The 12,836-nt window shown below is 39.7% G+C and overlaps 1 protein-coding gene across 2 annotated transcripts; it reads left to right on the top strand.

Moving 5' to 3' along the window:
* Positions 1–746: 746 nt before the first annotated feature.
* Positions 747–12,206, top strand: LOC136223073 (uncharacterized). Of its 2 annotated transcripts, XM_066010867.1 has the most exons (8): positions 747–964; positions 1,292–1,577; positions 2,318–2,515; positions 8,720–8,992; positions 10,061–10,163; positions 10,326–10,444; positions 10,890–11,066; positions 11,337–12,206. In XM_066010867.1, exons 2-8 carry the CDS (start codon positions 1,302–1,304, stop codon positions 12,096–12,098), a joined length of 1,908 nt encoding a protein of 635 aa, XP_065866939.1. In that variant the 5' UTR covers positions 747–964; positions 1,292–1,301; the 3' UTR covers positions 12,099–12,206. The 2 variants fall into 2 exon arrangements, with proteins under 2 accessions (XP_065866939.1, XP_065866940.1); XM_066010868.1 differs by lacking the exon at positions 747–964 and having other exon boundaries at positions 1,380–1,573.
* The last annotated feature ends 630 nt before the right edge of the window (positions 12,207–12,836 follow it).

Here is a 12,836-nt window from a genome sequence, read left to right as displayed (position 1 = left end):
AATTAAAAATTAGCAAATACATGACGGGCAATGGATAATGGGTTTGTTGTTAGTATTTCCATTTTCGTCCAATACTTGTCACAATTTTTTTTTTTTAAATTTCATTATCATCCTAAATCTTTTTATACAGAGTTTGAATAATCCCATAAAATAAATTAATATTATATAATTACAATCTAAATGCCATTTTGAGTCAAAATTTGATTAATTTTATCTCCCTACATGCCATGTCAAATTTTGTGGATTTGAACATTCTCAAAGCATTGAAGAGTCAAAGTCTTTTGAATCTCAAAATATTTTAATACTATGAATTCTACTTTTCACCTTGAAATCAATCTAATAATCTTTATTATCACTACCTTAAAAGAGGGAAGAGCTTGCTTATAGTGGCATGTCATACAATTAATAAATTTAATTTATGCATATTTTATAATTTCTTATATTTACTCAATATTCTTTGCTTATTTTATATTTTTTGCAATTTCTTAATTGTAATCACCATTAATATACACCAAACCAAAATGTATAAACTAGACAGAACGAGAAAAATAAATTAAATGCACAAAATCTGAAAATTAATGAGAAAAAAAGGACCCATGAAAATATTTAATAAACTGAATGATCTAGTTCGAGACAAGAATATTGTCTGTCTGCTAGTAAACACGCTGAGACATTCTTAAATTGAGCCGACGTAGTAGATAACTAGCGGCCAGGATCAGGTGAGGTCGGTCTCCATGGCAGCTTTCTAGAATTGCCTCAGTGGCGATCTAATCCTATATCCACGTGTCCGCTAGAGATACAGGAAAGTAGATTGAGTTTACTTGGGGTATAGGTTCAATTCAACTCTAAAACCCAAAAAAGAAGTAAACAAAACGATCTTGTAAGATTCTATGGTATATGATTTTTTGATTCTTCAGAAGCCCATAGCTATAATCTCAATCCACCTATATTAAAGCTTCATCAGGTTTGTGTATTGACTTCCTCGATTGTCTTTTTCGTTGCCATGTTTAGGTTTGCGCTATTTGTTCTTTCTTCTGATCTCTCAATTTTCTGGTTTCGTTCAATTTTCAGTGTCTTTTTTATGGGAAAGCTTTGCCATGGATGTGAACTTTAGGATTTTGAATCTATTAGCTGGATTGATGTGATTAAACTGTTTTCATGCTTTGGTTTTGTGATTAGAATTTGAATTCGTTGAAAAGGGCTTAATTATGATATTTTCTATACTTCGCAACTTTGAAAATGATATTGAGTAAGCTAATTATGAAGATTTTTTTGAAAAACTAATAATTAGGGATACACTCATGGCGACGGCCACAATGGCTACTGCTGCCGGTGCAGCAGCTCTTTTGTACTATACATTGAACCGTAAGTTGCATCCGAATGCATCTCATGATGATGATGATGTCAACATACCCAGCGATGTACGTGTATCACATAGGTTAATTCAAGCACCTGCTACATGGTTGGAGACGATCTCAACTTTGTCAGAGACTCTTAGGTTTACTTACTCTGAGACTCTGGGAAAATGGCCCATTGGGGACTTGGCATTTGGGATCACTTTTTTATTGAAGAGGCAGGTAAGCACTTCTTTTTGTTAGTTTTAATTTTTACTTTTTGTTGCAGTTTCCTGGAGAAAAGTTGTAACTAATCTGGTTTCATGTTGTAATTAAAAAAAACATGGTTTTCTGATGTAATAGTAATATATACAATCGATATCATTTGCGCTTCATAATTCGAGAAATTAAGTTCATATTGTCAATTTTGCAAGTGACATTTGTTCAAGCAATCTTCTTTTAATTTGCATCTGGTTTGCCCCCAAAAAGAAAAACCATGCTGGTAGATAATGTGGCAGATAAATTTGCATGTGACGTATTGTTTGATTTGTCTGGGTTTTGGTTTGCCAAAGTTGACTGTTTCATCCACGTGTCTCCTGTTTGCTTTTGGTTTCAACTGGAAAATTTTAATTTTTTGCTTGATGGAGAAAATCTACTCCTAAAGAATTCAGTAACTGTTACACTTAGCATTTAGGGGGTGTTTGGCAACTCACTACAATGATTTGTCACCATATTCCTTCTGTTAGTTACCCGGCATATATGCATATACCTGATCTCACTCTTTTTATGTAATACTTTGTTTTAGACATTAAATGCTATTATGTACGTACTCACCCATGCTTAACTTTATTTATGCATTTAACTTATATCTAATTTCTGTGGATAATAGTGAGCCAATTTAATACCTGATAAGCTTTAAAACGGTAATTTTTTGTATGTATTTTTATGCCCCTGGGCCAGTGACCCCATCCTTGCATTTTCAGGGAAACTTGCATGTTCACGGTGTATTTGGTGGTAAAGATAGTATACAGTTGACGGGAACAGAAATAATTACAGAGCTCAGATATCACTTAAAGTTGCTCACCTTGTGTTGGCATTTCTCCAAAAAACCATTTCCTTTATTTTTAGAAGAGACAGGATATGCTGAAGAAGATGTTCTTCTTCAAGAACCTAAAGCTGGAGTAAGTCATTTTTGAACTTGAATGATGCTATCCATATATTGATTTATCTTCTAAGGCACATTTGTGTGTGAGATTGTGTTAGCTATAACAAATACTAAGTTTGAAGCCTTACCTATCAAGTATCAACTTAAGATTTTCGGTTAAATGGCTCTTTGACACTAGCAACTGCAGTATGGTTCTTATTTGGACATTCTTTTAACAAGTTAGTGTTAAGGATAAAGAGGGGCCCAAGGTTTTAAGGGTCTATACTAGAAAGAAGAAAAGGTTACCTGGTCACGTGTAAGGGAGGTGGTGCTATTTTGTCTGTAGTTAGCTAACCTATTTAATAATGCTGGAAGGAACTAGAAGAGGTATCTTTTATTTGTGTTAGTTGTTTTGGGGGAATATCCACCTTTTGGGGATTTCCAGGGGCCTGTCCCTGTGGGTGTTCATACCTTGTTATCAGTGAAGGTAGAGGAGACGAACACTGTAACTTGATATACCCATATTATAATATAACAAATAGTCTCTGTTTCTTAAAGTCTTCTTCTTTGGATCTGTGTTATTGTTGAGTTTCTATCATTTGGTCCGACCTGCCGGATGCCCAATACCGGCGACGACATGGATCCTGCGGTCCGGGAACGAATCGACGCTTTGGAGACTAGGGTTGCGGGAGTGGATGGAAGGTTTGCTAATGTGGAGAGGCAACTTTCTGCAATGGGAAATCAAGGTACACGCTTAACCCACAACATTACTGCTCTACAAACTTCTGTTGAAGAGTTGCGAGTTCAACTTATAGAATGGATGCGGCGGCCGGAGAAGCGGCCCATCGGAGAAGAAGAGTCGACGTCAAGAGGCCGTGCCCTAAGGATTGAGAACACCGAGGGTAGTGCGGGAGATCGAGTGCAAGTGGGCCAGACCGTCACCCCAGACGCAAGACGCTTTCTGGAGTTAACCGGAAGTGCTAGGGGAACTACCCCCGAAACTGGAGCTCCACCACCATTACTAGCCGGAAGACGTGTCAAGCTTCCGATGTTCGAATGCACAGACCCGAAGGGCTGGATAACACGCGCTGAGACATATTTCCGGATCAATGAGACACCAAGGGAGTTATGGATAGATAATGCTGAAATTTGTATGAGCGGCTCAGCTGTTAACTGGTTTACCATTTTGAAAGAATCCAATCCGATCTTGATGTGGGAGGAATTCAAGGTGGAACTTTTACAACGTTTCAGCCATCTAGAAGTTCAGAACCCATACGAAGAATTAGCCGGAATACAGCAAGTGGGAACAGTGGCAGAATACATTGAGCAATTTGAGTCGGTGGCCTCCGTGTTACCCCGGCAACCAGAAATGCAGTATGTAGGTTACTTCGTGAAAGGATTGAACCCAGAAATCCGCTATCAAGTTCATATGCATAATCCGACCACGAGACTCGAGGCCATGAGATTGGCTAGAACTGCTGAAACTCCTCATAACAGAACTAGGGTTGGCGGCGCAAATCACAGGGGAAACAGTTGGGAGACAAAAGAGAAGGGGGTTGCCAGTCACGTGCCACTTAATTCTTGGAGAGGATTTAGCCTAGCTGGAGTCTCAACGGGTCGAGACCAGCCCAAATGGGCTAGTTCAGTGGGTAAAAGCCCAGCCCAATTTTCTTCTCAATCTAATCAGGGGTACCCACCCCAGCCCAATCTTAAAGGGGATAGGTCCACTGCTTCATCAGGGGCACAAAGTGCAAATGGACGTAATAGGGGAACCAAGCATCTGACTCAGCGGGAATGGGAAGATCGGAAAAAAAGGGGGCTTTGTTTTCGTTGCGGAAGTCCGTACTCACCGAACCACCGCTGCACAGAGGGCAAGTTGCGTATTCTCCTTTTAGCCGATGACGAAGATGTGAATTCGGAGGGAGAAATTGTACTTGCGGAAGCTATTGAAGATGGGGACGACGGTGAAACCGCAAACCAGGGTGGTGAGTGCCAAGTTCTTGAATTGAATGTTTTCTCCAGGGCACAAGAGGTAAGACTTAAAACCTGTAAATTTAATGGGGAAATTAAAGGAATACCGGTGTCAATTCTTGTGGATAGCGGAGCGACCCACAATTTCATCTCAAAAAAATTGGTTGATGCTTTGGGAATGGATAGTGTGACAGGGAGAGATTGGCGCATACGGTTGGGAGACGGGTTTCAGGTAACAGTCAGACACTATTGCCCGAAAGTCGAGTTTACAGTGGGAAGTTTCCAATGTCAAATTAGGGCCTTAATTTTGGAAAGTGGTAGCCTGGATTTGATTTTGGGTATAGAATGGCTGCAGACACTGGGTGAAGTGTACCACAACTGGAACGCAGGGAGAATGCGTTTTAAGTGGGGACAAGAAGAAGTCGAATTACAGGGAGCACGATCAGAACTTAATTGCACCCCTTCGCTGCAACTTTGGTTAGACGAAGGTGGAAAGAAAATGGTAGCGGTACGGCCGATTCACGCGAGTTCTTCCGGTGAGCTAAAAAAGGGGCAACAGCAGCAATTGCACCAACTGTTAGACTGTTTTACTGCTGTTTTTCAGGAACCTAGGGTTTTACCACCTCCGAGACGGATAACACACGCCATTAATCTCATTCCGGGCAGCAATCCAGTGTGTGTGAGACCGTACAGATATCCCCATTGCCACAAAGATGAGATACAACGACAAGTAACCGATATGCTTGCACAAGGGATAATCCGTGAAAGCACAAGCGCCTACTCCAGCCCCGTGCTTTTAGTTAAGAAAAAAGATAGCTCATGGAGGTTATGTGTGGATTACCGAGCTCTCAATAAGGCGACGGTACCGGATAAATACCCTATCCCTGTGGTAGACGAGCTATTGGATGAGCTTCATGGTTCGCGATACTTTTCGAAGATCGACTTGAAATCCGGATACCATCAAATTCTGATGAAGTGGGAAGATGTGGAGAAAACCGCGTTTCGGACGCACAATGGTCATTATGAGTATTTGGTGATGCCATTTGGTTTGATGAATGCCCCGGCAACATTTCAAGCAACCATGAATGATATATTCCGGCCCATGCTACGAAAGTACGTATTAGTTTTTTTTGATGACATATTGATTTTTAGTCCGGATTGGGACTCCCATTTGGGGCATGTTGAGGCTGTTTTGCAAGTTCTATTGGAGCACCAATTTGTAGCAAACTTCAAGAAATGTCATTTCGGAGGACAATCAGTGGAATATTTGGGGCATACGGTTTCAGGAGATGGGGTGCAAATGGATGTGGCTAAAGTAGAGGCAGTTTCGGGTTGGCCGATCCCAAAGACGGTCAAAGGAGTTCGGGGATTTCTTGGGTTAACAGGGTACTATCGGAAGTTCATTGAAGGATATGGGAAGATTGCTCAGCCATTGACGTCCCTCACCAAGAAAGATAACTTTTCATGGACAGCAGAGGCACAATCAGCGTTTGATGCTTTAAAACTCGCACTCACTTCAGCCCCGGTGCTTGCTCTTCCAAACTTTGCAGAAACGTTCGACATTGAGTGCGATGCGTCCGGGAATGGTGTGGGGGCTGTCCTAATGCAAAGAGGGAGGCCAATTGCATTTTTTAGTAAGGCGTTATCAGCCCGGAACCTTGTAAAATCAGCATATGACAAAGAAATAATGGGGTTAGCTCTTGCGATTCAGCATTGGCGCACTTATTTGCTGGGCAGATCATTCCGTGTGTTCACAGATCAGAAAAGTCTGAAGCATCTGCTTGATCAACGGATTACTACCTGTGATCAGCAGAACTGGGTAGCTAAACTCCTTGGCTACAAGTTTGAGATTTTTTACAAACCGGGTAAACTAAACACCGCTGCGGATTCACTGTCTCGTCGGGGAGAAGGAGAATTAGTGCTGCTGAACTCTTTCCCTCAATGGGAAAATGGCAGCCAGCTTCTCCAAGAGGTTGATGAGGATCCCTATTTAGCCAAGATAAAGACTGACCTGTTACTGGATCCGGAATCAAGGTCCAAATTTCGGTTGAAGGAAGGGGTTCTTTTGTACTGCAATAGGCTGGTCATTTCTGCCAAGTCTCCATTAATCCCATCTATTCTCCATGAATTTCACTCCTCTGCAGTTGGGGGACATTCGGGATTCTACAGGACATATCGCAGAATTGCAGCGAGTCTGTATTGGGTGGGAATGATTAAAGTGGTGCAGGATTTTGTGAAGAAGTGTGACATATGCCAACGCTATAAAGCGTCTACTCTCGCCCTAGCAGGCTTATTACAACCATTACACATTCCGGAGGTAGCATGGTCGGAGATTTCAATGGATTCTATTACGGGGTTGCCTCGGTCTAAAGGGTTCGATTCCATTCTCGTGGTGGTCGACCGCTTAAGTAAGTACTCACATTTTATTGCCTTGAAACATCCATACACTGCTCGTTCTATTGCCGATATATTTGTGAGGGAAATTGTCCGCCTTCATGGCATCCCGACGGCAATCGTGAGTGATCGGGATCCGATTTTTATGAGTAAATTTTGGTCGGAGCTTTTTAAACTTCAAGGGACTCAGCTGAGCTATTCATCCGCCTATCACCCGGAGACTGACGGCCAAACTGAGGTTACCAATCGCTGTGTTGAGGCATACTTACGTTGTTTCTCGGTGGAACAACCTCGCTCGTGGGTACAGTGGTTACCGTGGGCAGAATTTTGGTTTAACACTACTTTTCGCGTATCATCTGGTATGACGCCATTTGAAGTAGTATATGGCAGGAAACTCCCCACTCCTGTTCAGTTTGTACCGGGGGGAAATCCGTGTTGAATGCGTAGCACGTGAGCTAGCAGATCGCCAAGAGGTACTACGCCAGTTGCAACATAACCTGGGAAAGGCACAGCAACGAATGAAAGTTCAGGCTGATAAGGGCAGACGAGACGTGAATTTTGTTGTGGGTGATTGGGTTTATCTGAAATTGAGGCCTCACAAACAACAGTCTGTAGCACGGAGGGTTAATCAGAAATTGGCAGCTCGTTTTTATGGCCCGTTTCAAATCCAACGCCGCATTGGCCCAGTTGCTTACGAGCTGAAACTGCCCCAAGGCGCCAAGGTCCACCCGGTCTTTCATGTTTCAATGCTGAAGTCTGCGAACCACCCAACCCAAGCTGATCCTACTTTACCAGAAGGTTTTGAGCCGCCCCAAGATAATGGGCATCAACCACAGCAGGTATTAGGCACACGCCTTCATGATCAACATGGACAACAGGTCACGCAATGGCTGGTTCAGTGGCTCGGTAAATCGATTGATGAAGCCACATGGGAGGATGAGATCACTATGCGTTCCCAATTCCCTTCTCTGAGTCTTGAGGACAAGACTCCACTTCAAGAGGGTGGTAGAGGGTGGTAGTGTTAAGGATAAAGAGGGGCCCAAGGTTTTAAGGGTCTATACTAGAAAGAAGAAAAGGTTACCTGGTCACGTGTAAGGGAGGTGGTGCTATTTTGTCTGTAGTTAGCTAACCTATTTAATAATGCTGGAAGGAACTAGAAGAGGTATCTTTTATTTGTGTTAGTTGTTTTGGGGGAATATCCACCTTTTGGGGATTTCCAGGGGCCTGTCCCTGTGAGTGTTCATACCTTGTTATCAGTGAAGGTAGAGGAGACAAACACTGTAACTTGATATACCCATATTATAATATAACAAATAGTCTCTGTTTCTTAAAGTCTTCTTCTTTGGATCTGTGTTATTGTTGAGTTTCTATCAGTTAGTAAGCTATGAACTCATGTTCTATTTATCTCATACCTTTCAGTTTTTACATTTAGAACTATTAAGATCAGATTACATGCTGTATATATGCTTTGTGTCAGAGATTATAATAAAAGCTATTATTGGGCTTTAACTATCAGCTTAGATTTTGCTTAAAATGGTTCCTTGACATGGTATCAGAGCCTTTGGTCACCGAGTGGTCAAGGGTTCGAATCCTAACAACCCCATTTATTGATAAAATTTCAACACAAGGTAGGATAGGCCTGTGTTGAACACGCTTCAAGCCCCTAGGGCATTCACTTGCGGGTATGTGTTAACAATTATAATAAAAGCTATAATTGGGCCTTAACCATCATATTAGGATTTTGGTTAAAATGGTTCCTTGACACTTTGTTTAACTAATACTCATCTGCATGTTGAGAACTGTTCAAGACCACGATATGTGCTGTATATATGCCTTGTTTAATTGATAATTTGATACGTATATCTTTATGATGCAGATATTGAAGCCAGCTTTCACAATTTTGGTTGATCACAGCACAAAATATTTTCTCTTACTTATTCGTGGGACACATAGTATCAAGGATACGTTGACAGCTGCAACAGGAGCTGTTGTGCCATTTCATCATACTGTTGTAAATGAGGGAGGAGTGAGCAACTTAGTGCTAGGTTATGCCCATTGTGGGATGGTTGCGGCTGCTCGATGGATTGCAAAACTTGCAACTCCTTGTCTTAAGAAGGCTCTAGAGCAATATCCTGATTATAAACTAAAGGTAAAAATATGACCAAAGTTTTTTCCATGCCTTTTTCTGCTGTGCATAAATTACTAAATTTTCTTATGGGCTTAGTAGTACATTAAGGTTTGCTACTTGTTCAAAGAATCATAGAAGAAGATGCTGTATCTTCGGAGTTCTATGATTCTGAGATTGAACTCATGATTTAAATAAAAAGTACTGTGGGTTAGTTGCTTTGAACAAAAGTTCCGTGTTGTATGGACTTTGCAGGGCATTTCTTTTTCCATGTGTTGCAAGACTGCTTGTGTTGATTTTTGCATACGTTATCAGATCTATAGAGCCTTTGACCTCAGATATAATACATGAACAAATGTTTCTATTTACCATTTAATTGCCTAATTACCTCTTCCAACTTCCTCTTTTACTAGTGTACTCTTTATGCTTAACAAGCCTGAATTTTTCTGCTGGTAAACATTATATACTTTCGGTTTACATGATATTTGACTTGTGGATAAAATGTTCTTGAAATGCAAATTACTTCTCAGTTTGTGATAGTTATTCTCTAGGTAAATTTGATCTGATGTCCTTGAATATATTGATACTCTCCTTATCATTCCCGGACTTCAATTTTTTAGCTATAAAATGACCTAAAGATAATATTTATTTCAACAAAATCACTATCCTTGAAATCTTACAGAATTTCAATAAGATTTTTGGTCTGTTCATGAAGAATGAAATGCTTATAATCTACTCTTTAGTTTATGAACCATACTAGAATAACATTTTACTTCAGACTTTTGATAATTCAATCAAATTCTGGCGATAGTGACTTGATTAAAACAAATGTTGGATTTGAGAGATATTATTGATACAAATTGAAGTTCAGATTGTAAAGAAATTTAGGGATGGTTTTAAATTATTCTCCCCAAATTTTGTTCCTGCTTGCAGTATAAGAAGTTGTTTCTCCATTCAAGTAATTAGGACATGTTTGCCTTTGTCAAACAATTTGGACTAATTTGAAATGTTTCTTTGACATGTGTTGACTGTTCATATCTACTGTTGTGCTTATCCCAAGTTTTAGTAAAATCACATTACTTTAATTTAAAGATTGTAGGACACTCTCTGGGTGGAGGGACGGCAGCTCTTTTGACATATGTATTGCGGGAGCAGCAGGAATTATCTACAACTAGTTGTGTTACATTCGCTCCTGGTTTGTGATCCCTTCTCATAAAAATCTCAGTATTATACATGATCAGTTTATGCCTTGTTCATTATCCTTATCTGGTGTTCTCTCTCCTCCCCTTTTGATATGGTATGCTCAAAGAGGATTTTTATCAGAGGTTGATGTTTCTGTGATTTGTTTTCTGTGCAGCTGCTTGTATGACATGGGAATTGGCTGAATCAGGCGCGGATTTCATTATTTCAGTAATAAATGGAGCGGATTTGGTGCCTACTTTTTCAGCTGGTTCTGTTGATGACTTGCGTGCAGAGGTTATTCCCTACAAGTTCTTGTGAAAATTCAATTGTTGCATGTCAATGAAAAGATTTAAGAATACATAGGTGGATAATATTTTATCCATTCATCCTATGGGCGTAGTTTTGTATGCAAATATTTGCCAAGTTCTAGTATTCTATCCTATCCTATCCTAACATATGGGTTAGAATTGGTATACTAGGAAATATTATCCTAATTGTTTCAAATCTTACTATCGAGGAACTTCATGATTGCTTCTGTAATCCTGGATGCAGTGAATTTCATTTTTCTTTTTCTTTTGAATTTTTTAAAGATAACTTATTGCGCTTCTATCTCTCTAGGTGCCACTTTAATTTTCTTTCTAGTTTCTTTTTCGATTTCCTCTTCCACTTGGAGTAATTATAATTTGCAGTATTTCTCATCCTTCCTGTTCTGCAGCTTGACTTATGTTTTCTCTTTCAGGTGACAGCTTCTGCGTGGATAAACGATTTAAGAAATCAGATTGAGCGAACAAGAATTCTAAGTACTGTTTATCGATCTGCATCAGCATTGGGATCTCGTCTTCCATCTATTGCTAGTGCTAAAGCAAAGGTTGCTGGGGCCGGGGCAATGCTGCGTCCAGTTTCCAATGGTACCCAGGTAAGCTCTTCTATGTTATCTAAAAGCCCTAGTGTCCTGAGAACTATTTTTTGCCCTTCTGCATTCAACTGAAGTACATACTCTCCTATTTATGTAAGTTAGTATCAGGACTAACTTAGATAAATAGTAATAATTGCATTTCACGTAATAATAATAATTGTTCATTGTTGAAGAATGCCATTGAATTCTGTGTTAGAATATTGTGGTAATTGCTGAACTGGGTTTGTGAAACGTGCAATTACATTTCGGTTCTGCTTTTGATGTTAACAGGTTGTAATGAAGAGGGCTCAGAGCATGGCTCATGCAGCTTGGACTACCCGTCCTTCTATTCGCCTTGCTTCACTTTCTTGCATTGGTCCTCGTTATCGAGGCACGTCTGTGAACTCAGCAGACAGAAGTTCCCCAAAAACGTCCATAGAAGAAGCTTCTGAGCCACTTGTATCTCCAAAAAATATCACAAACACAATAGAAACCATCGAACTCCCTGTGTGTTCTGATGAGATGGGTAGACTTGATTTGAATGCTACTGATCTTGATGATAATGGTGATACCGGAAGTGATGTACACGAAGATCAAATGAATGAAGTTGAGTTGTGGCAACAACTCGAGCACGAGCTTTATGATAGAACAGATAGTGAAGCTGCTGATACAGTGAAGGAAATACGAGAAGAAGAAGCAGTAGCAATGGCAGAGGTTGGCGAGAGCCAACCTGACATCGGTACACCAGAAACAAAGCAAGTACACAGATTCTTCCCTCCAGGAAAGATCATGCATATCGTTACCCTTCAATTTGATAGTGAAGAGAGTGAGGCTAGCTCGTCTTCAAGCAGTGAATCAGACAGTGGCGAGGCTAAAATCGGGATTTTCCTCACTCCAAGATCGCTTTATAGTAAACTGAGGCTTTCACAAACTATGGTAAACGACCACTTTATGCCTGTCTATAGAAGACAGATTGAAAAACTAATTAATGAACTTGAGAAGCAAGAGGCTGATGATAGCCATAATTACAGTGAGAAGAGTAGTGTACTATAGAGAAGAAATTGATATTTGACACATTTTTTAATCATTTGACACATTTTTTTTTTAAATCTTCATTGTAAGTTGGCTTGTACATAATTAATGACCCTTTTTTTGTGCGTCTTTCCAGTCATTTTTGAAGATTTTGAATTACTGATCTGTGTCATTGTAATTAAATTTACGGATTTAATGTCTTTAAGAGTTGCAAATATTAAGTTTTGAAGTCATTTGCATGAAATTGGTAAATTGAATTTGGATTCAACAAGGCATGGATAGCTATGTGACCAAAGGCAATATGTCAAGGCATGGATAGCTATGTGACCAAAGGCAATATGTCAAGGCATGGATAGCTATGTCACCAAAGGCAATCTGTCTTTGCATATACAATTAGGTCACAGGGGTAGGTAGCTGTATTAATAAACAAGATACTAGAATGAGAAGGTTGAGAAGTCCTTGACATCGAACATGATGATTCGTAGAGATGATTTGTTTGAAATGATATCGTAGAGATAATTTGTTTGAAATGATTATCATTTTTGTTCGTATTTATATTACATATCATCATAGATTATATAATATGATTAAGAGACATTAATCCCTTTTATTAGTGTTCTGTATAAAATGGTCATTGTGGTTTTTTTTTTTCTTAAAAAACGGTGTATGTATTTGTCATCGTTTCGTTACTAAAGTCTAAGAATGTTAATTTACAATCAAGGGGTAATTATTCCAAAATTTTATGAAGAAGCAGAAAAA

This window comes from Euphorbia lathyris, chromosome 3 (genome assembly GCF_963576675.1).
Source record: "Euphorbia lathyris chromosome 3, ddEupLath1.1, whole genome shotgun sequence".
In the NCBI taxonomy this organism is placed as follows: Eukaryota; Viridiplantae; Streptophyta; class Magnoliopsida; order Malpighiales; family Euphorbiaceae; genus Euphorbia; species Euphorbia lathyris.
This window is presented reverse-complemented; position numbering and strand designations above follow the sequence as displayed.

What these genes read in the sequence shown, in the direction of transcription:
- LOC136223073 (XM_066010867.1), top strand. Translation starts at nt 1,302, where the DNA reads ATGGCGACGGCCACAATGGCTACTGCTGCCGGTGCAGCAGCTCTTTTG. An exon ending in TTCAAGAACCTAAAGCTGGA is followed by an intron (nt 2,516 to 8,719) that starts GTAAGTCATTTT and finishes TTTATGATGCAG; the next exon opens with ATATTGAAGCCAGCTTTCAC. An exon ending in CAGTTTCCAATGGTACCCAG is followed by an intron (nt 11,067 to 11,336) that starts GTAAGCTCTTCT and finishes TGATGTTAACAG; the next exon opens with GTTGTAATGAAGAGGGCTCA.